Here is a 22,234-nt window from a genome sequence, read left to right as displayed (position 1 = left end):
AGACCTAATCCAGCTTCAGAAAAGAATAAAACGAGGATAAAGAGACGAAAAAAACCTAGAAAAGTTGGTGATAAGAAACAAAACAAAATTTAAAAAACGAAGTTCCAAGGCACATGACGAGTCCTGTGATTCCAGCGCCAACATATCTTTGCACAATGGTTCCTCATTAACAAGCTCAGATGATGAAGTTAATATTTTGGAATCGAAAACCAAGCAGATTACTTCACAGCAAGATGAAAATTATTGTATTGTGTGTATTGGTGATTATTCTAAGAGCAAAGTATAATGGTACCAGTGTAAGATTTGTGATGATTGGGCACATGAGTCTTGTGGCATTGAAGGTGTTACAAATTTATTTTGCCAAAAATGTTTCTAGTTAATCATTTCATAAGGAGACTTATTTGAAAAACAAATATAATTGTATTAAGATGCTCAAGAATATTGTAAGATTTGAAACTGATGATTTTAATAGAAATGAGCAATGTTCAAGTCTGATTAGGGTTTTTATAAGAGATGAATAGTTTAAAAGATTGTTATTGCTAAAAGACTGTTTTTTGTGAAGAGGAGCCTTGTGGCATTACAAAATTTTTAGTTAATCAATTATTTCATAATGGAGACTGAGTAGTGAAAAAATATAAATTATATTGCTTGAGATTGTTGGAAGATTGTGATTTGAGACTGATTTTCACAGAAATAAGCAATTTCACAGTTTGATTGAATTTATATAACATATACATAGTTTAAGTAATTTTTATTTGCTGAAAGACTGTTTTTTTTGTAAAGAGGAACCCGGCTCTTTCATAGCACATGCCCAGCTCTTTCATACACATGTTGCTTTGAAAGAACAGATTTCCCGTCTTTTTTTAAAGTTGCCATTTTACTAATTTTTGTCATTGTATATCATTTTAATATTGAAAGGGATAACCATGACTATTAAACTAATTATTTACAATAACCATCACCTGACGTCAACTTTTGTTATCTTTTTCGAAACTGGCTCTTTCATACACACTCTCTCCTACTTCATCTCTATTTCAGGAGAACTTTTAGAAATATTTCTTCATTTTCATTGAACGGTCGGTATTCCTTTCTGCAGCAGCTGCGATAATTCGATCCTACCTCTAGTTGGCAAATAATCTACCCAAAGGTCGTGAACGTAATTGAAATTCATACTGAACTACAGTTTTTTGAGAAAAGAATACAAAAAAAATCAAAATTTTGCTAAAAATGTTTCTTTTATGATTGAGGCCACTGGCATCAAAAAGAATAGATGTAGTTCAATGATAATACATTGGATTGATCGAGGCAATCTTATCGACTCACCCTGTAGCATTTTTTTTTAAAACGGAGTGTAAACGAACATTTTATATATCTAGAGTTTCTTCAATTGTGAAGCCATTTTGTTCTGATTTTTTTATTCAGTAATACATTCTCGATCAGCTACATACACCCATTCATTTTCCAAAACCCCGCGTGGTCGTAACTTCAACGACATTTTCGACAAAGTTAAAACTCCCGACCACGCACCGTCTTGTTCTTCTATCCGTCGTTAATAAAGAAATAATTCAGAGTGACAGGGCATTGTTAAAATACAAAATCCGGGATCGAAATCCGCCGAGACAATATGTAATAAATAAAATGAGATCAAGTCGGGCCACCTTCGCGATCAGCCAACTTTCAAAATAATGTAATAAATCCACCGCGGTGTGACTTACCTGCGCGGATTCCTCTAGCGGCGGAATCTGAGCGGACTGGAGGTGTGAAATATAGCAGTATTCACACCTGTTACGAGGTACACGCTCGATTTTGGTAAATCGGGCGGTATTTTTATCATTATTAGCAGTTTTACCGGAGCGTAAGCGTCGGCGAATAAGCACAGTTATTTTATTCGATTTTTAGAATCGATGTTTTATGGTCAGAAACAAAATTTATAATAATAGTATTGTATGTGATGGAATTAGTCCATATTTGATGAAAATCCTTAACGTATTCAAGTAACACATTATTATTAAATGAAGTTTGAATACTCTGTCGTTCTGGTAAGTGCCTGCCGGAAAACAACTTCCCTGGCTAATACCACGCTGAATATTGAATTATATCCGACAGACATTTATGCATGATACCTTACAGAGGTTATATGATGTAATCGGCCGATACTTGATGAAAATCCATAACTAACGTATTCTAAAAACACTTTATTGTGTGATTTTCACTAGACAGTTTTACAAAAACGCAACATGTGTTTCGCCATACAATGGCTTCCTCTGGCGTATCTTAATAACTAATTATACACATGCATATATATATATATATATATATATATATATATATATATATATATATATATATATAGTGTCACCATTAAAGTGCGCACCATATGGAAAACTTTTTTTTCGAAAAGTTTCAATGAAGTTTAACTTCGGCACTTGTTTGTGCTTTAAATTTAACTTAAAATGATGCGGCCAACTGCGACCCACTGACGTTCAGTGTTTGTCAAATTCAACTTTTTTTGAAAAAAATTGAAAAAGTGCATTTCTAGATCGAATTTAACAAAAAATTACTACGGCAATTTTATATCCATATGCCAAATTTTATGCAACAAGGATAAAGTTAACGTTTTGCTTATTTTTGACAGATATCCCCTTTATTTCAAAAAACAATTTCGGTTAATTGTCATCAATTCATGTATACATAACAAACTCATCATGGAGTTTAACTTTTCTGATACATTTTTACTTATACGGACATTTTTAGAGAGAAATTAAAAATTTGCTATAAAAATTTTAACATGACTGGTACAAAGTTTCAATCACTTGGCTATTTTCTTGAACAAACCTTTGATTTCAGAAAAGCAGAGGCAACAAAAAAAAATGCAAATAATTTCGATAGAACTATTATTATTATTATTATAAATTTTAAACAACAATAATATTATAGAAAATACAAATGGGTACGAAAAATTACTTATTGATCTAAATGAAGTTATCAAACACTTATAACCTACATTTCAGTATGTCGTCCTTCACGTTCAATATAAATTATAGTCCTTCTACTGACATCTGCAACTGCATTTTTAATAAATCGGGGATTTATATTTGCACAGCACTCGCGAATGGTATTTTCCAGATGTTATATGTCAGTGAATGGTCTACTTCGGTACACTTTTTGTTCAGGTATCCCTACAAGAAAAAGTCTAAAGGCGTCAAGTCGGGTGATCTAGGTGGCCAATAATGTTCCCAGTTACGTCCAATAACTTTGCCTCTGAACATTTGTTGGAGAGACTGTTTTACAGCAACCGTGTGATGTATTGGTGCGCCATCAAGCTGATACCATAGGTCGTATTAATTATTCAAAGGCATATTATGTAAAACTTCACTAACCTCATTATTTAAAAGGTTGAGATAACCGACGGATGATAAATTTTTCCTAAAGAAAAATGGACCAATTATTTGGTCGTTAAGTATCCCACACCATACATTAGTTTTAAAGGAATACTGATCACTACATTCAACTGTGAAATTGGGATTTTCTTGGGCCCACCATCGGCAATTTTGAGAACTTACCGTTCCATTTGAAGAGAACGTTGCCTCATCTGTCCATAAAATTTTATTCAGAAACTTTACATTTTCTTCTCTCTCTCCTTGAAACCAGAATGAAAACCCCAAACGGACATCAAAATCTCTTTCTTTTAATGTGTTAATAAATTTTGGCTTGTATGGCCAAAATTTATTCTTTAATAAAATTTTTCCAACAATTTCTCTCTTGTAACCGGTATTTTTTATAATATCGGTTATGCTCGTTTGCCCGTGTTCAATAACTTTTAAACAAATGTTAAGTTGGGCCTCCTCATCATATTTACTTGGAGTGTGCTTTTTCTTAAATTGGTTTGCTACGGATCCTGTTTCTTGTGTTATTTTCAATTACAAGTAAACCATGAGTGTATATCTACCACAAACATAATAAATAAATATATAGTTTGTGAAATGATAATAGTTTGAAACTCAAATATTTCCTTATTGAATCAATAAGTATAAAATTTTGGGGTGTAGTTGGTAGAACGGGCGACTTTTATAACAGAGGTCTGGGTTAAAAGCTCACTGATGGACAAGGTATTTTTAAACAATTTGAATTTGAATATTATATCAATAATAGAAAATATTTTTGAGTACTTCCAAAATACAAATCATGAAATTATAAAACAACAAAAATTAATTGGCGCTCCGTGACGACTTCATCATTGATTAAAGTGGCGTATTTGCTTTTTCAGCTGCAGGAAAACCCAGAAAAACCAGCAGCACTACATCATATGAAATATTTCTGATATAAGTCATAGAAAACTTCAGTATTCTACTGGAGAGTGGATGATGTGTAAACGAGTAATCATTCATTCATTTCATTATTTTGCAAATTTGTATATTTTAAATATTTAATTTCGTTGATGTTGTTAACATTTCTTTTCACAATATATATTTGTCATTTTCACTTCATTCCTATATTAACTCATCCTAATATTTTCTTTATAATTAAAATCACATTCAATTTTCTACTCTTAGATTTCAAATCTAGTACCATATTTAGTCAAGGAAGTTTTCAAAGAAAGTATAAATGAATAAAACATCAATTGTTAGTTAGAAATTATATCACTCAATGAAAGCTTACACTCATCATCATTCTCTCTAGTCTTCATTCAATTTAACCAAGATTCAAAAACATTGGCGCATTCGACCATTTCTCTTCAATACGTTCAACACTCGACAAAAATGATTCTTTTCAATACGTTCAACACATTAACTGTGATTGAAATAAAATTGTTCAACAATAAACTGCATTACAATATTTATAGCATACACGTAATACTGAATCTCGACTTTTATTAAAGATTTAACTGGCATTTTGTATCCGACGATATGAAATTGAATAGGAATTGAATCCGAATTTTTGACGGCGTTAGAGTTTACTGCAAACTCTTTCCTTTACAACCTTATAACTTTTCTATATAACTAGCTCAATTTTACGCCTGAATACGAATTTATTGCAGAATATTTTTACGCCAATAAGAGTAACGTTATGTAACAAGAATTATCATTCTGGATCATTCCTACACGTAACATGAAGTCTTTCAAGTATTTATATTAAAAGCATTTTCATCATATGATCCATATTTGTTGGAGAGTTTATGACTTTCTGAACTGTGTGCTTCGAATATATCTTTATCAATATTTCCAGATACGTGCTTTCCAGGTTTTCAATATGTGAAGTATAACAAAAGTACTTGTCCTATTGAGAACAATTCAACATCCAGCTGAAGCGTTATTTGTGAAATTTGTCAATAAATTGACACAATTCCTCAGTAATACCAAAATTGAATATATTGAATTGTTTGTATATTTACTGGTTACCTGATCTTTATACTTTGCATCAAAAACATTTCTTGATATTTTTAGAGCACAATATCAATTTTCAATAATAATGAATTAGGTTTTAATCATTTTCACAATTGTTTTCGATAGGCAAAATTAAATACAAGTTACTGATAAATGTAAAAGTTTTCATTGTGAAAAGGATTTTCAATTTACGCAGTAACTTATCCAAATTTGGAAGGTGAAAAAATCCAAAAAAGGTCGATAAAGAACTCTGGTTTCCTGTACAAAAAATGACTTGAGTTCAATATTCGATTTAAATTTGAATTGGAAGGTGTATATTTTCTTTTGGAAAGAAACTTTTTGGCTTTCACTTCTCCATCTTTGTGGAAAAAATTGTGAAGAATTATTTACAAAGATGTGTCAAATAGATTCAAATTATTGTTTTATAATTTCTCAAATTATCCAAAATAATCTTCAGAAAATCAATGAGTTTGTTCCAATACCTATTTTATTTCGATGTTTCTTGATTTGATATTATTGAATATTAAGTTCTTGTTACAATACTGCATTTTGAGTAATTATTGTTTTACATCGGCTGAAAATTTATTTTTCGGCTCGATTTTTAGAACAACTCTAAATATTCGGTTCCAAGTACATGATAACGTTCAAAATTGGTATACAAGGAAATGACAAATTTTCTGTTGAGAAAATAATTTATTATTTGTTTAGAATAGCTTCAATTCTTTTTTTAAATATTGAAAAACTAAACATATTCATGATAGTATTCTAGTTATTACTAGTAGTTCCTTAGCAATATTAATTTTCAACTTCCAAAGTTTAAAAGAATATAATTTTTTCAATACTGCATCCACATTATCAGTCCAAGTGAGAAAATTTTTCATTAAAATTATCAAGGTTTGAATAGTATGTCAGGTTTATATCTACTCAAAACGACAATTTTATTTTCACAAAAAATATAAAGGAAACAATTGCATCATTGCCGAATGCTGTTACATTACATAATGATATGAAAACGAGTGTACAATTTACAACTGAACAAGGTACTTTCAATTATGAAGAAGACAAAAAGTGGAAGGTTTCCCAGTGCCTCTTTTTCATAATAATAATTATAATAATAATAAAGAGGAGGAAAAACGGATCAAATATCGAGATTTTCTCTTCGAACTCCGCAGATTCTATCCAGATCACTCGTCAAAATGGTTGTTCTGATTATTAGAATCGTTGGTGGAATGATGCTCTACCTACTCTCAAATCTTAAAATTATACCGGCTTGCCGCAGTGAGGCAGAAATCTTAGCCGGACAGATGCAGAAGACTGCCATTCTGGGCTCACTGCGCTTTCTCAGAGCACATGATTTTCGGACCCAATGATCACTTACCCCACGGTGTGGGGAGTGATCGTTGGTTGATAATGCTGGCGCGCCCTCCTGAATGTATCGGGGCTTCGGGGGATAGGGCCTGACCAGCGCACACTACGGTGATAAAACCCTATATTGGTTTCAAAGACAAACAAGTCAAACAAGTCAAAAGAAATTTGAACATATAAAAGGCAAACAATACATGTACGTATCTACGAAGATAAGAACTCGCCCTTTTTCAGTAAGCGTTTTTCTGAATTTGAAGTAAGATACCTCCAGATCGATTTTTGTCAATACGTGGTTGTAAACCCTAATTTTATTGGAAACAGAGCCATACAGGTATGTTCAACTGATATTTTGGTGTGTAAATATGATGACTGAATCATGTTGCCTAATTGTGGATGTCATTATGACAGAGAATTTTGTTTCTGTTTTTATGTATATAACAGGAAACTTCCCAATATATACAAGCAGAAAAGTGGGAGTATATTGATTTTTTTTAAGAGATTTGAATGATTCTCTCTGATTTTCGTTTTACATTGGACGTATGCATTTTTTTTTGTACTAGGAATTGTTTTTGTGCTGAAGACGACATGCCTCATAATAGAATTCTATATGATAGTCGGAAAATGTGCAAAACCATTTTTTTACCTAGGAAGTGTGGTTGCAAACTAATCGTGATTCAAAAAGTACTCAATCAATGAGCTTATAACCATATTTATTCTGTAAACTGGATCAATAATTTCAGACTGCCTCGAAATAAAGAATTGAATTATTGCACTTCAGATTCGCCTATAAGCCAATAAACATTTTTAGCTGATAATTTAAATTTTTACGTGATAATTTAAATTTTTGACAAAGCTCTTTCCAACAAATCCTTCGCCAAAATGATAATTGTTCAGTACAAAGCATTCGCCAGAATATGTTATTGTATACCTGAAAAAATATATTTATTCGACAATAGACCAGAACTTTTTTCAAACAGTTTTATTTAGCTTGCCCTCTTTGTTTGTTTTTTGGCTCAAATTTAGTAATTGAAGTTTGACGCCCTTCCTGTTGACAGCTTTATCTGATATTTGATGACAATACAATTTAATAAATTCAGTATCATTGTAAATCAAAAATGGTGGCAGCTACAAAATGGCGGATTACATTATATTTTACAACTACCTCTATATGGGTATCAAATGATAGGGCTTGACTTGTGGAATAGTAGAACACTTTGAAAAAGATGCAAATTCAAGATGTCCGCAGCTACAAAATGGTGTATTACATATTACCTGGTAATACTGAAGCACTAAATGAACTGAACAGAATAAGATGAATTGAGTAACAAAATCAGAAACTAAAAATTTGAAAATGAAATAAGTGAAAAAAAAAATTCATGTTGAATGGTTTTATAAAAAAACAGACAATAGTGATTAGATAATGTATTGAAAATTTAAAAATAATTCGGAAGGTCCTAGGTAGCAGCTATCACACCACTCTCCTCAGCAATCTTCGGTATTGATCAGATAGAATAATTTTAAAAAATGGTTTACATATTCACTCAGATTACCCAACGCCCAACAATTTTATTATTTATTCACCTGATCAATATCGTAGAGTGGTATGATGACTGCTACCTAGGACCTTCCAAACATTTTTTTAGATTCAGTACATAATCTACATCATTATTATCTTTTTTTTTTAATAAAAACATTCAACATATTTTTTTAAATTATTTTTTTCTTGAACTACTATTCATATTGATGAGTCGAATACTACATATTGACTTAAATTTTTCATTTCCTAGTATTCAGAAAATTATCAATTACTTGCTATGAGGTTGACTTTATTTTACTTTAGTTAGATCTCAGATCACATCAAATTCGTTTATATAAATGTTCTACTTTGTTGACTGAATAATCGGAATAGAAATATGTAAATACAAAAACATGTTGTTATACTTCTCTCAGTCTGGTGATTAAACTCGACCTTTTTTTTGAAATTATTGATACAATTATGAGTTTTAACCTTTTCTGGGTTCATATTTTCTATATATCTATTATCACTGTGTAGCTGATTGATGTCCTGTTTTTTCTTTTTGCTCTATCTGTGTGAATTTCTTGGATAATACTTCCATTTCAAAAAATTACTAGCTTCTATAACTAGTGGGTAGTAGTTGAGACAAAGCATCTCCTGAGGACGCTAACTTGGTTAGCGAAACGCGCGTCGAGAGACGTAATTTTGTTCTGGTGTTGAGAAAGTGTTACAAAATTTCACTTATAGGAAACACTCTCATGATGATATGAGTAATTTTTTTTTCCAGTGACACGGAGTCGTAGTGTTATGAATGAAAGGATTGCTTCGTCTTTAAATGTCATCCAAAAGCATATTCATAGTTTATTATCGATTCATTGTTGATATGTTCATTAAATTTCATAAAACTGTATAAACATTAAAATTTCATTCCAAAGTAATTACAGGTTTTATTATTATCTAAGCATCTCGCCAATCGATAACGGTCCTTATAATTACATGTGAGTGGTAAATTCCTTAATATCCTCAAATCATCGAATCAATATTTTATATATGGACGTTATTACTTGCTGAAAACATATAATTTATGGCTAAGAGGCGATTAGACGAGTAGTTCTATGAAATATTGGGCACAATTATACTCAAGTAGCAACGTTAAAAGTTAATCAAGAAAATAACATGGTTGTTTCTAGTCAATTTCGTTAAGTGTTCTATCGGTTTACCTAATTAGCTATATTACTGTTGAAATTGTGTAATTACCAAGGGTGTGGAAAGTGGTAGTAGGTGGAGGTTATATTATTGTATGACCTAATCTTTAAACCTTATTACAAACATTATGATTGAGAATATGTTATACGGCTGCGGTTTATATAATATATACATACTACATAACAACTTGAAAACTTGCAGTCAAGTTCAATTCCAGAGCGATAATATCAACAAATCAAAGAAATAGGGAGATTTCCATGAAAAAATCATTCTGCACAAATTTTGATTCATATTTTGTCAGTACCTCAACTAAAACTTGCATGAGAATAATAGATTCAGTAATACCACATATTGATACCATCAACTTCTAGAGTCCATGTTTTTCTGTTTAGCAGGGTTACTTCCGTAACTTTCGGAAAAATAAAAGATAAGGGTACCTCACCATGAATCAGTTAGATGAAATTCAACGTGAAAGCAAAGACTTCAAAGTTATTTGTTTACTTATTGATTTTCAAAGAAAAAAAGATTCCAGAGTAAGGATTTCAATTGTACACATAATGGTCCCTCTCTCGAATAAAAATCGATTTGAATCTGTTACAATATTTCAAATTGACACAAGGTATAGTCTGATGTAAGATGAACAGTTGTATTTCTTTGCAAATTTTTCATTGAGAATACCTCACAGATAATGAATTATGAGTTTATCATATTATTTGATTCAACAGAGACATTTTGAGCCAAGTCCTCACATATTGGCTTTTTACTTATGAAAAATGAGTTATCTCTCGTTTTTTGTTTCTGCCAGTTATTTAAAGTTAGTGAATGATTCGTAAAATACATAATTAAATAGCAAAAGCCTCAATTCTGAAAAAAACTCAAGTTTTATTTGTAATGGAATTGTAGTTCTGACTGCAAATATTTTCTACCTCCAATTTGAATATTTCTTTCAATTATAAGACGAACCATATTTCTTTGATGAAGAAACTGATATTGTACATTATAAATTATTTATCATCTATCAGGTACTATCTATTACTATCGTACCTTTATATCTGGTTCATCAAGTCGAGATTACATAAATCACTTCAGGATATCTTATTTACTTTCGTATAAGTGAACATTTCTCATAGTCTTACCGGAAGAGATATTGCTGGACACCAGTTTAATTTATCACTATCATTTTTTTCATTGGTCAATTCCTACATTGCGTGATCTGTTGATATTAAGTGAATATAGAAATGATGAGAGAGATCTCAAAAAATATTCAATTGTCTTTTATCAATAGAAACAAAATAAAATTTAATTATAATTATATTCCAGTGAGATAGCGAAAGCAAAACTTGTCTGTAATTTATTCTTTTCATTTTATTTGGGATATCTTTCAAATAAGGTGTCGCTCGACTATTATTCTCATTTGAAACTTTTGAAATGAGGGTTGTTGTGGGATAAGGGTGGCTGAAAAGGGATTTATTTTGTATAGTCAAAGAATGTGTAGTGACTTATTCAGGTTGGATCGTTTCAACTGAAATGCACTGTATATAAAAATTTCTTCGCAAGAAACTTCATTTTCACGTATAATTAGTTCTTTTTTAGTTCCATATTATAAAAATTATTGTGAAATATCTTATTTTCTATTACAATTCCTGAATATTACTGGAGTTTAATCCCAATACCAAACCGTTATTTTAACACCTCGACACGTGTTTCGATCACCGAGTGATCATCTTCAAGAGGAAGAGGAAATTAAACAGTTCAATCTTCTTCTTGAAGATGATCACTTGGTGATCGAAACACGTGTCGAGGTGTTAAAATACCGGTTTGGTGTTGGGATGAAACTCCAGTAATATTCATTTTTACACACCTGAGGTTCCAAATAGTGCATCACAAGTATTAGAATTCATATTTGTTCTAAATCATTTCGATATATTATTCAATGTATTATAACCTTAAAAATGGTTGATACCACAAACAATAAATAAACTTTCAACTAGATAATTCCACAACATATCAGTAAGAGAGGCTAGGTATTGGTTTGGAACAATTTGACATAGTCTTTGTTTTTGAAAAGAATATTTATATGAATAATTGACATTGCCTTCAGAAATAATACTGAGGTCACAAATGCTTCTAGTTTTCATAAATAATGTGCCAAATTTCGCAGACTGAATAAGATTATTAAATTTGGTTTACCTCTATGATTTTGAAGCAGCCAATTCACAACATTACCCAGCCTTAGTCATCTTTGGCATGTGAATATTGATGTAACTGTGTTCGAGATCCGTGTTTTTTCAATATTTTTCCTGCTGACTCTTGACTTATCTGCAGTTCTCGACTAATTTCTCTAAAAAAAATTGTTTCATCAACCTCAACCATGAAAGTAACGTTAATCTCAGTCTCTTTATTTATAATAGACTTCTGTTTCTCCTCTTGATTTCTTTCGTGTCTGAAATGATTTTCAGCACACAGAAACACTAATGGGCTGGATGTTCAATAACATATTCACTTTTACATTATAAGTATACATTATTTTCACAAATTGAGAAGAAATTAAACAAAAATTAAAAACACCAACTGTCTGCTCACTGTTATTATACCGGAGTGAGTGTTTTGTTCTCCAAAGAAGATAAAAATTACAGCAAAATGCTTTTCATCATAGCTATCCATGGCACAATATTATAATCTGGTATTTTCCTTAGAAATATTCAATGTATGTTTCGATGATGACTTCTGAAATTGTGTAGGGTTTTCCTACAATTATTTAGTTTAGACAAATTTTATTTCTTTATTGATTTTTATTTTGTATTATAAATTTTTCTTAGAAAATTACCTTTTCATAACTTCACTATCGAGCAGATGTCCAAAATATCCATTTGCTTGGATCTTTAAGTTAATTTTTTTATTTTAATTTCTACTTACCATTTCCATATTTTCTCATGGCATATTATTGAAATGCTCTCTTCTCTGTAAACAAAAGTTTATTGCCGAAAAACGGATGAATATTTAGAACGACACCACTTGGGATGTTTTGAGTAGGTACACTTTTATGGATTAAGATAAAGAATTCGGGCCCAAATTGTTGATCCTTTTTGACTATATTTAAGACCCCCACCATTTGTCAATGATAATTGAGTTACTTTGAACGCATTTCTTAGCCGATGCTTTCATTCAGTTCTGGAAGTTCGGCCAAGAACTATTTCTTATTCTGGGGTTTCCGCCGAGAACTAAACCCGCTCTAGAGTCTCCTCGCTGATCAAGAAAAAACTTAGCGTTAGTTCTTCGAGGTTACCCTGTTTGTCGTTGTGTTTTCTTGTTAATGAAGTTCATTGTTGATAAACGCTGTGTTGGTCTAAATAATAATTCACCTATCATCAGTCCCGACAATTGTAACAACCAAAACTAAAACAAAATGTTCGGGTTTCTCTCTGGCCAATGTATAAGCTGGACTGACAACTGCATTAAATCGGTTATACCACGGTTGTATACGAAACTTCGAGCATATAAACCTGTATACTCTTTAGTTACATTATTACGTTTGAGTCAGATGCTTAGAAAACTGATTTTCGCTAAAGATCGTTAGCGTTGTCACCTCATGCTGCTCTTCTCCGATAAGCGTACTTCTAATTACGTCTTTAATAAATATTTGTTCGACAAACAGCGACCTCGATCTAATATGCATCTGGAGGACTATCGAACGTTGCAGGGACGCCGAGGGAGCGATCTATCGATTGAGAATGTCATCTCAGTTGATATTGGCGACATATATCACTGTCGCCACTAATACAAGGGGTGGCGTACCACCCACCGACCGACGTTCTGCATCCCCTCCGACGCTTGTTTGTAATTATGAGGGTGAGTGTGTGTTAAATGAAACACGTTTTTTCCGCCGATGTTTTGTTTGCGCGATCTATCACGTTTGATGAGACAGTCGAATAAGTTTCGAGATTGATGGGCGCCTTTCGGAATTTGGTTTTTGGGGTTTTGCTAGGGGAATGATTTAGTTTTTTGTTATGGCTAACTTATTCCGATTTGCATACGATAAATATTGATTGGTTTAATATCTTGTGTTTTTTCATTTTTCTTATTTCTTGGACGACACCTTCATAATATGGAACCATGGGAATGCAGAATTAGACACTTTCCTGAAGCACATCAACAACGTAAGTCCTTCCATCACTTTCACAATGGAGAAGGAAGTCCACAACGAATAGCCATTCTTAGACGTACCAGTACTTGACAACCAGTATTGTACTTCCCTACATCAGCGGATTGTCGGAAAGGATAAGAAGGATTGGGTCCAAGTATAACATCAGAACTTGCTTCAGATCTGGGAACACTATCCGTAGCAGCCTCACGAAAACCATGCCACCAAACGCGGACTGTGATTCTAAGAATTGCATTTACCGGATACCCTGCGAGTGCGGAGAATCATACATCGGTGAAACTAAGAGGTCATTGAATGTTCGCATTGCCGAACACAAAAAACACACACAGTGAGGAGAAACCAGCAAATCCGGAATAGCAGAGCATGTTTCGACTCATCAACATAACATAAAGTGGACTCAAGCTGAAATCATCCACAAGGAGGAACACTGGTTTAGGGGAAAATTCAAAGAAGCCGCATATATATTATCCAACAACGCATTCAGTCAAGCTAGCGTAGAGATAAGTAACATATGGAAACCTCTAATCAAGTGGAACACTACCAACTCCCGCCAATGGGTCAGTTCCCGTTAAAAACCAATGAAGCGGAGAGAGGAAAGAGTCAGATCTCGAAGGAATGAGTCCAGTTATCACCCGAAGACGATTGTGGATACTAACAATCGAAACGTGAAATAACTTGGTTTGGAATCTTTTAATTTTATATTTTTAATTTTCATTTCTTATTAATAATTTTTTCAGCTCGTGTTAATAGTTCAATTTTTTTGTTTTTTTTGGTTGTTGCTTGTATGTTATTTCATTGTATTTTCAGTTTTTTGCTCAATACAATTATTTTTCAGCTAATCGTCCGAACTGATGAACTGTAATGAAAACCTTTATACAAATGTCGAAAGGACAAACTTATCAGTATACTTCGATAAGTTACTGCGTAAATTCAAAGTATTTTTCACAATATGCAATAATTTTGCACATCAAAAAAAGAGCTAAGAAATTATACAGTACATGTCTTAACGTTTCAGAGGCCAAAATCTACCTCGGTCTTCAGAAATTAACAAAATTTAAGTCTGTACCTAGCTCTTTCTTTGCTAATTATATTTATTTCTGAATTTCTTCAACCGTATCACGAAGATTGAGGTTAACGATATTTTCATGGTTGAGGTTGAGAAAACGGTTTTTTTAGAGAATTTTTTCGAGAACTGCAGATAAGTCACGAGTCAACAAGAAGAATATTGAAAACACAGATATCGAGCACAGTTACACTTGTATGCCAAAGATGAGTATGAATGGATAGTGTTTTGTAAACTAGCTGTTTCGAAATAAAATTACATCTTTGACATATGTCTAAGAAGTTGAGAAATAAAAATAATCAGCAAAGAGAAAGCTCCGTATTGACTTTGATTTTGTCCATTCCTGAAGACGGAGGCAGATTTTGGCCTCCGAAACGTTAGTATAAGTACTGTATAATTTCTTAGTTCTTTGTTTAAGTTAAATTATTGAATACGACAAATCACTGATAATTAGAACATTTTTCTTTGTGAAAAATACTTTGAGTTTAGCCAGTAACTTATTGGGATAAGCTAAAAAGTTCGTCCTTTCTTCACTTGTATAAAGTTTTCTATTGATATTTTAATAATTTTCAGATTGGTCTAGGTGAAAATACACAAAGAAGGTCGATAAAGAACTAATTTTTCCCCATAAAAAATTACTTTCCTTCAATACCGTAATAATTTTGCATTCAGTTACCTTTTACTTAAAAATTTAACTTTATAGTTCGTAGTAGAACAAATTTAGTTGAAATTAATGTATCAGATTTTCAACTCCTTTATTAGTAATGGTTTAAAAATGGCTGATGATGAATCATATGAAATGTAAATATATGTCAACTCATTCATGTACTTAACTCAAATGAATTAGCTTATACATGAGGTAAAGTAACTGCATATATTGTTTAATGCATAGATTTTTCATTCTCTTTCAATATATTTCAATTGTTCCGGAGAATATAATTCCTAATCCTGTCGAAAAATATAGATTTTCTGGAAAAATTTGTCTTGAAATTCAACAAATTTATGTGACTGAATTGCTTCAACTACAGAAAATATTGAAGATAATAAATCGATAAACATTTGGAACTTGTATGAATGTTTCAAATGAGGAGTATTGTGAAGTTTGGGTAGATATTATGTGTGGTTCTAGTTTTGCTTTGAGATTTTTCAATAGATAATTCTTCGAGTATAATCAGACATCAAATAATTTAAAAGCACTGTAGAGTTTCAATGCAGATATACCAATATCTTTCATGGAATTTGACAAGTATTAGGTTCTTTCAGAAGTTTTGTTGTCCGTTTTAATGTCATGTGTTTTTGTAGTTCTAATTTGTGGTGAGTTTACGGAATTTCCTTTTGTAGATTTCAGCCTCGAATATGAGCCCCGAAGTGGTCAACCTACAGTAATCCAGGACGAGAATTTGGGGACCCTGGTGGAAACTGACCCATCACAAACGGTGCGTGGCATGCGGAACAACTGGGCGTCAGCTCCCATACGGTTTTTGATGGTTCAAAACAGTTTGGAAAGGTCAGAAAGCTCGAAAAATGGGTGTCCCACATGATTTAAACAACAAGCGATAGTAATTGTCACGTTCCGAGGTCTGTTGTACAACCAAAAAGGCCTTCTTTTGGATCGGATCGTCACTTGTGATGAAAAGTGGATCCTCTACGACAACAGGAGACGTTCAGGATGATGGTTGGACAACGATGAGTCATCCAGGCCCTTCACAAAGACGAAAACCCATCAAAAAAGACCATGATTACTGTATGGTGGTTAGCGGTTGGTGGGATTCAATTTAATTTTTTGCAACCGGGTCAAACCATCACAACACCGGACAGTACAGCACAGTACAAAAAATGGCGCCAGCACCAGCCGACACGGTTCAATAGAAGCGGCCCGATCCTACTTCACGACAACGCCCGTCCGCTCGTTTCACAAATCTCCGTCCGGAATTCTAACGAATTGAGCGTCGAAATTCTGCCTCACCCACCATACTACCTAGATCTCCCGACAACCGAGTACAGTTTTTACAAGCACTTCGAAAACTTTCTCACCGGTTGAACCTCCACCAATCAGGACCAGGCAAAAACGGCCTTTGTGACATCATCGAATCCCAAGCACACAATTTTTATGTTGGCGGAATTAATGAACTTGTGTTACGTTGATAAAAGTGCACTGGTTCTAATGGCACTTATTTCGATTAAATTGAATACGTTTTAGCCGCGATATTACAGTTTGAAGCAGACTCATAAAAACGGACAAATTTTTTTGAACAACCTAATATTTAAATAAACTATAATGGAACTCCTTGTTAAATATTATATTGAAGATGAAAAATCTCTTGATGACTCTGCTTTGAGCAATGATACAAATAATGAATAGAACATAATAGAATCGAAAAATAAAGGACATACCATCAGAAGGATCGACTTCACCCGTACACTCGGGGTTCAATTAAAGTCGAGCATTCATCGTAACGGGGACCAAATTACTGAGAATATCCAGCCTTTTCTCACCCTGCCACTCAACATAGAGAAAGTGAAGACTGTCAGAAAAGCGCTCAAGGTTGAAGCGTGGGAACAAATTATGCTCTGCAAACTTCCTGTTATCCTCATTTTGCATCTGAAGTTTTTCGAATACAGCCACGACCTTTGCACGAAGATTATCAAGGCTTTGGATTTTGATTTCGACTTGAAGATTGATTCGACATTGGTCTCCAACAGAGAAGCAATACAAGCTATTCGCCATAAGCATCGGTTACAATGCCAACATTGGACACTACGTGACCGATGCCTTCCACGTCGACTACAACTACTGGATAAGGTACGACGATTCTTCAGTCGAAACCATACAGGAAGAATACGTAGTGAAACCCCAGAAAACGCGAGTTCCTTATTTGCTTTTCTACAGGAAAAGCGATATAATCCGATCTAAATAACTCCCCTCCAGGGGGATGAGGTTGCTGCTTTTTCATGTAGTTCAGGGTCTGGAATCTTACGGAATTTCTCTTTTGAGTTTTTATAATTTGATTTTTTGTTGGTTTTGAATATTTTATTCTTTCATTTTGTTGTAATGTGAAAAATGTAACGATTTCCGTTTAAAAACTGTTATTTGAAACTAGAAAAAAAAATAAATTCAATGTTCACTCCCTGACAAACATTTGAATATATATATATATATATATATATATATATATATATATATATATATATATATATATAGTTCACATATTCTTTCAATTTTTCCTTTTACATCTACGAGAACAATATTGTTTATTTTACGTATCACTATTTTTTTTATATATCAAAAAGTATAGTATAAACTGTTTTTCTTTCAACTTGGATAGTACTAAAAAAACAGGTATAGGTTTGTTATTTCCAAACGAAACTTTCATCAAATTCGATATAGTTTAGGAAATAAAAGAACTTTATATTTTACGTTTTGTGTTTTATCAGAAAAATAGACAATATTAAACGAAGTTCAATACTTTTTATAGAAATCATTTGAATTATAAATATAAATATATATATATATATATATATATATATATATATAAATATATATATATATATATATATATATATATATATATATATATATAAAAACTTATATTTAATGAAAAAGTCATCAACAAAATATTTATATTATTGAATATTTTCATATTGGTGAAGATTTTCAAAACACAGTTATCGTGAAGACTAGAAAATAACGCATATCGATGAAAATTGTGTTTTTTAAGGCTGGAAAGCATTTCATCAGCATTAAATCTAATATTAGCCAATGAATAGTTGAATTCACTCAATACTATAGCTTGAGACGTGTTTTCAATTGGAGTTAGAGATAATATCATAAATATATATCAATACAACGTAATGTAGTTGTCCCCCTTTCAACATTCCTGGTGTCATCTTCAGAATGCCGAAGAGAGAAGTACAACTCGAGCATTGTTAATGGCATGTAATCCAAAGATTAAGATAGGTCCTTTCTAAGTGATTATTCATACATTCAAAAGAAATATTTGAGTGCTGCACTCGTCAGAAAGATTTAATGTTCCTGTCAAAACAGAGTGGTTGCTTATGAACGTCCGTACATTCTTGTCGTTTGACTGATATGATTTCGAGCCGAGAAATTCGGAAATATTGCTTAGAATATAATGTCTTCATTTCCGTCTACAAGAGAAAACTGTTAACGCAAGTTATAAAGTGGGTAAAGACTTCATAAACTTCTCACGAATCGCTTTAATGTGCATTAGAACTGAAGCTATGAAGGTGATATTATAAATAAATAGCTCCCCACTTAAAAGTGGAATATTTATTATGATATAACTGAACGGGACAGAAAGCATTTGTATTTTAATATTTTTTCTTTCCCAAGTTGGTGTAAAAATGCATCTAATAACAATTGCAATAATTTCGAAATTTCTTAAGCCCATATACATCAGGGCTAGCCTGACCCATGAACTCCCTTCCTATGCAAGGATCTGAGGCTAGACCTGACGTACTATTCAGTATATCCAGTAAATGAACAGCTCTCAGATAAAATTCATTGTATTGAAAACTGATTGTCATGGAAACTTCATTTGAATGATATCGAATATTATTCAAATCAAACCGTTATTTTCAACACCTCGACCAAGTTTCAGTCACCGAGTGATCATCTTCAAGTGGAAGATTAAACTTCATCTTCAAGAGGCAGTTTTATCTTCCCAGCTGTTCCCCGCCGTTTAACCCGCGCTACCGTGGGAACCTACCCTATGTGTTATTCCAAGGTCATGATCTATCTATATACCAATTTCCATTTGAAATCGTTGAGCTCCTTAGGCGCGAAAAAGTAAAAAACATAAATACATACATTACATTCATCCATCCTCACAAGCTTTACGTATTTATAATATTTGAAGGTGTAGGATTGCCAATGTATTTCATTCTAATCCGTCCAGTTTTTATTATTGATTCACTTTTATCAGCTTCACCTGTATGTATGTATGTATGTGTTTTTTGTTTGTAATATCAAGCTCGGGATCTGTATTTGACAGAATTATCGACATTATTGTTTGATCTATTCGCGTGCAGATGCCGCTGTACGTAACGTCTTTGGTATTTCGACATTACTGCTTGATCTATTGGCGGGCAGATGGCGCTGTACGTAACCTCTTTATTATAATTCAAACTCACTTTACATGTATTTCTTTATTAGAAAAAAGTATTTTTTTATTACCACGCGCGCCTGCTGCCTTATTTGTAACCCTTCTTGGAGCCACTGCCGCCTTGGACTTGGTAGCTGATTTTCAGGCTCTCTCTCCAGAATCAGAAAATGTCAATGGTCATTTTTCTAAACAATTTACGGCTGATTGATATCAAAGTTTAGATAAAATAAACATAGTTTTAAAAGACTAAAACATACGCTTTTATAACAAGCGAAACTAAAAAATTAAGAATAAATATAGTTTAAACTAAAAAACAAGCTTTCAAAGAACATCGAACCAAAAAGTTGAAAATATTTTTTTAATAAGCTTAAAACAATATCGAACGAAAAATACTAGTATTATTGTGAAAAAAACGTGAGCGCTTCGTACCATATTTTTTGTATATCAAGCGCCCGTCGCTTTTTTCACAATAATGCTAGTATTTTTCGTTCGTTATTGTTTTACGCCTATTTAAAAAAATATTTTCAACTTTTTAATTCGATGTTCTTAAAAAGTGTGTTCTTTAGTTTTTCATACTATATTTATTTTTGTTGACGCTATTCAATATTGTATAAGTAGGTACCTATTCATTGACTGACACTTTAAATATGCAGGTAGGTTCTTTGTATAGCGTAAATAAGCATCAAGAAAAAGAATTAGGAATTTCCACCCCCAAGGGAAGATAAGGGTTTGAAGATTGTATTGGAGTTGGTCAGTTTTTGAGTTGAAAACTTGAAGTTTTGGGTTAATGGAAAAATATTGTAACTATATGTTTAAAATTGTCTGTCACAATACTTAACTTGACAAACCAAATTCTACTCAAGCAAAGCTGCGGGCAACAACTAGTTCAATATATTTTTGTTTCTTCTGCTTTCGACATAACATCATACCTAAGATGGCCCTGAGATGAAAAACAGAGGTTGCATCTTTCGGTGCAACCAACTGAATGGGAATAAAGACCTATTATTATTATTTCTCAAAATACTGTTGTTGAACTTCAAAAGTAATTCCAGTTACTTTATAGCTCTACGATATTGATATTTACACAAGATATGTTACATTGTATTTTTATTTGGATAAATGAAAACAAAACTGGTAATCAAGCTATCATATTGCTTTTTATTCATTCCTCAATGGCTCAAAACAATTTTTTGAAATTATTTCTCATTGCTGACTTTCCGTTGCAGTCCGTCACATTGAGCGAAATAGTTAATTCTTGTATCTTGTGACTTGCTCGAAAAACAGTTGCATTTCTCTTTGATATATTTCCAGGCATTCATCAAGTGGCGATGCGCCAGACTAATGTTTGCGACGTGACTTTAAATATGAAAAAACTCTCGTCGGTGACGGTGGGAGGTCGACCGTACAATCCAAAACTATACGAGTTCCCTTCTCCTTTTTCTGAAAAACTTCCCAAAACGTGTCGTATGAGTCCAGATCGTTTTTCATATTGTCAGCTGGTATTTCGGTTGACGGTTCTCATAGATCATCTTACCGTATATTAAAGGGTTGAAATATGAGTTCGATTGAAATGAAATTCTTTTCTTAGAAGGTGGCTGCTATTAAGCAGTACTTTCTTTTTCGAAATTTCGAGTTGAGATAGGTATGAAAGATTAACAAAACATATGTTTACAATAAACTTTCTTTTTATAAATAGTATGCGGGTCTAGAAACTTCTAACAACACTTGCGTTTTATTTATGATAAGTTGCAAAATGTAATTCCATCCATACGATTCTTATTCTCTAATTCCAACGACTACAAAAATTCAAAATGTGCTATACAGTTTTAGGTTGAATTTAAAGGGGTACATTTTCAGAGGAGATTATTTTTTGGAAAAGAAAAGTGTTGACTTTCTACTTCTCCATCTTTATACGAAAAATGTGGGAAACTTTGGAAAGCAATGGATTTCAAAATAAATTCTTCAAAGAGATGTGTAGATCATGCAGACACAAACTGGAATAAAAAGCCTCTCAAAACAACTGCTTTCATATAAATAATGAATGTTGTATTCCAAACATTCTTTATGGAATTGATTCATATATAATTCACAGGACTGCTACACCAAACAGTATATGGGAGAAATAAAATTTCATGTTTTGGAATAAGATATTTATCTCATTGCCTCTTCAGCACTTATTTGATTCAACTCCAGCCATATGAATCTTGTTTAAATTAATAAGAGTGAATTTTTATGAGAGGTTTTTTTGGTAAAGGAAGGTGTTCATGGTAGTTTGTTATATAGCTAGTCACAATAGTACTATTTCTTGGAATGAACCAAACCAAAACTGTTTTCGATATATATGAATAAACAATGCGTAAAGAAACACCAGCCAGTTGGGAGTCTATTTCGGTTGAAGGTAAAAACAGTAGT

General features: G+C 32.5%; 1 protein-coding gene across 1 annotated transcript in view; it reads left to right on the top strand.

Annotated features, from left to right (window-relative positions):
• Nucleotides 1-754: 754 nt before the first annotated feature.
• The window catches only part of sli (slit guidance ligand), a gene marked incomplete at its 5' end in the record, with an annotated part of 109,789 nt that continues 88,309 nt past the window's right edge, over nucleotides 755-22,234 (top strand). Inside the window, one exon of the mRNA XM_074173140.1 lies at nucleotides 755-768. Coding sequence (XP_074029241.1) covers nucleotides 755-768 — 14 coding nt within the window. The remainder of the gene's footprint in view (nucleotides 769-22,234) is intronic.

The sequence above is a fragment of the Leptinotarsa decemlineata genome, unplaced genomic scaffold, assembly GCF_025532065.1.
Source record: "Leptinotarsa decemlineata unplaced genomic scaffold, Ldec_3_MD MMD2_tig00000199_RagTag_RagTag, whole genome shotgun sequence".
In the NCBI taxonomy this organism is placed as follows: domain Eukaryota; kingdom Metazoa; phylum Arthropoda; class Insecta; order Coleoptera; family Chrysomelidae; genus Leptinotarsa; species Leptinotarsa decemlineata.
Note: the sequence above shows the minus strand (reverse complement) of the source record. Positions and strands in the feature narration are given on the sequence as shown.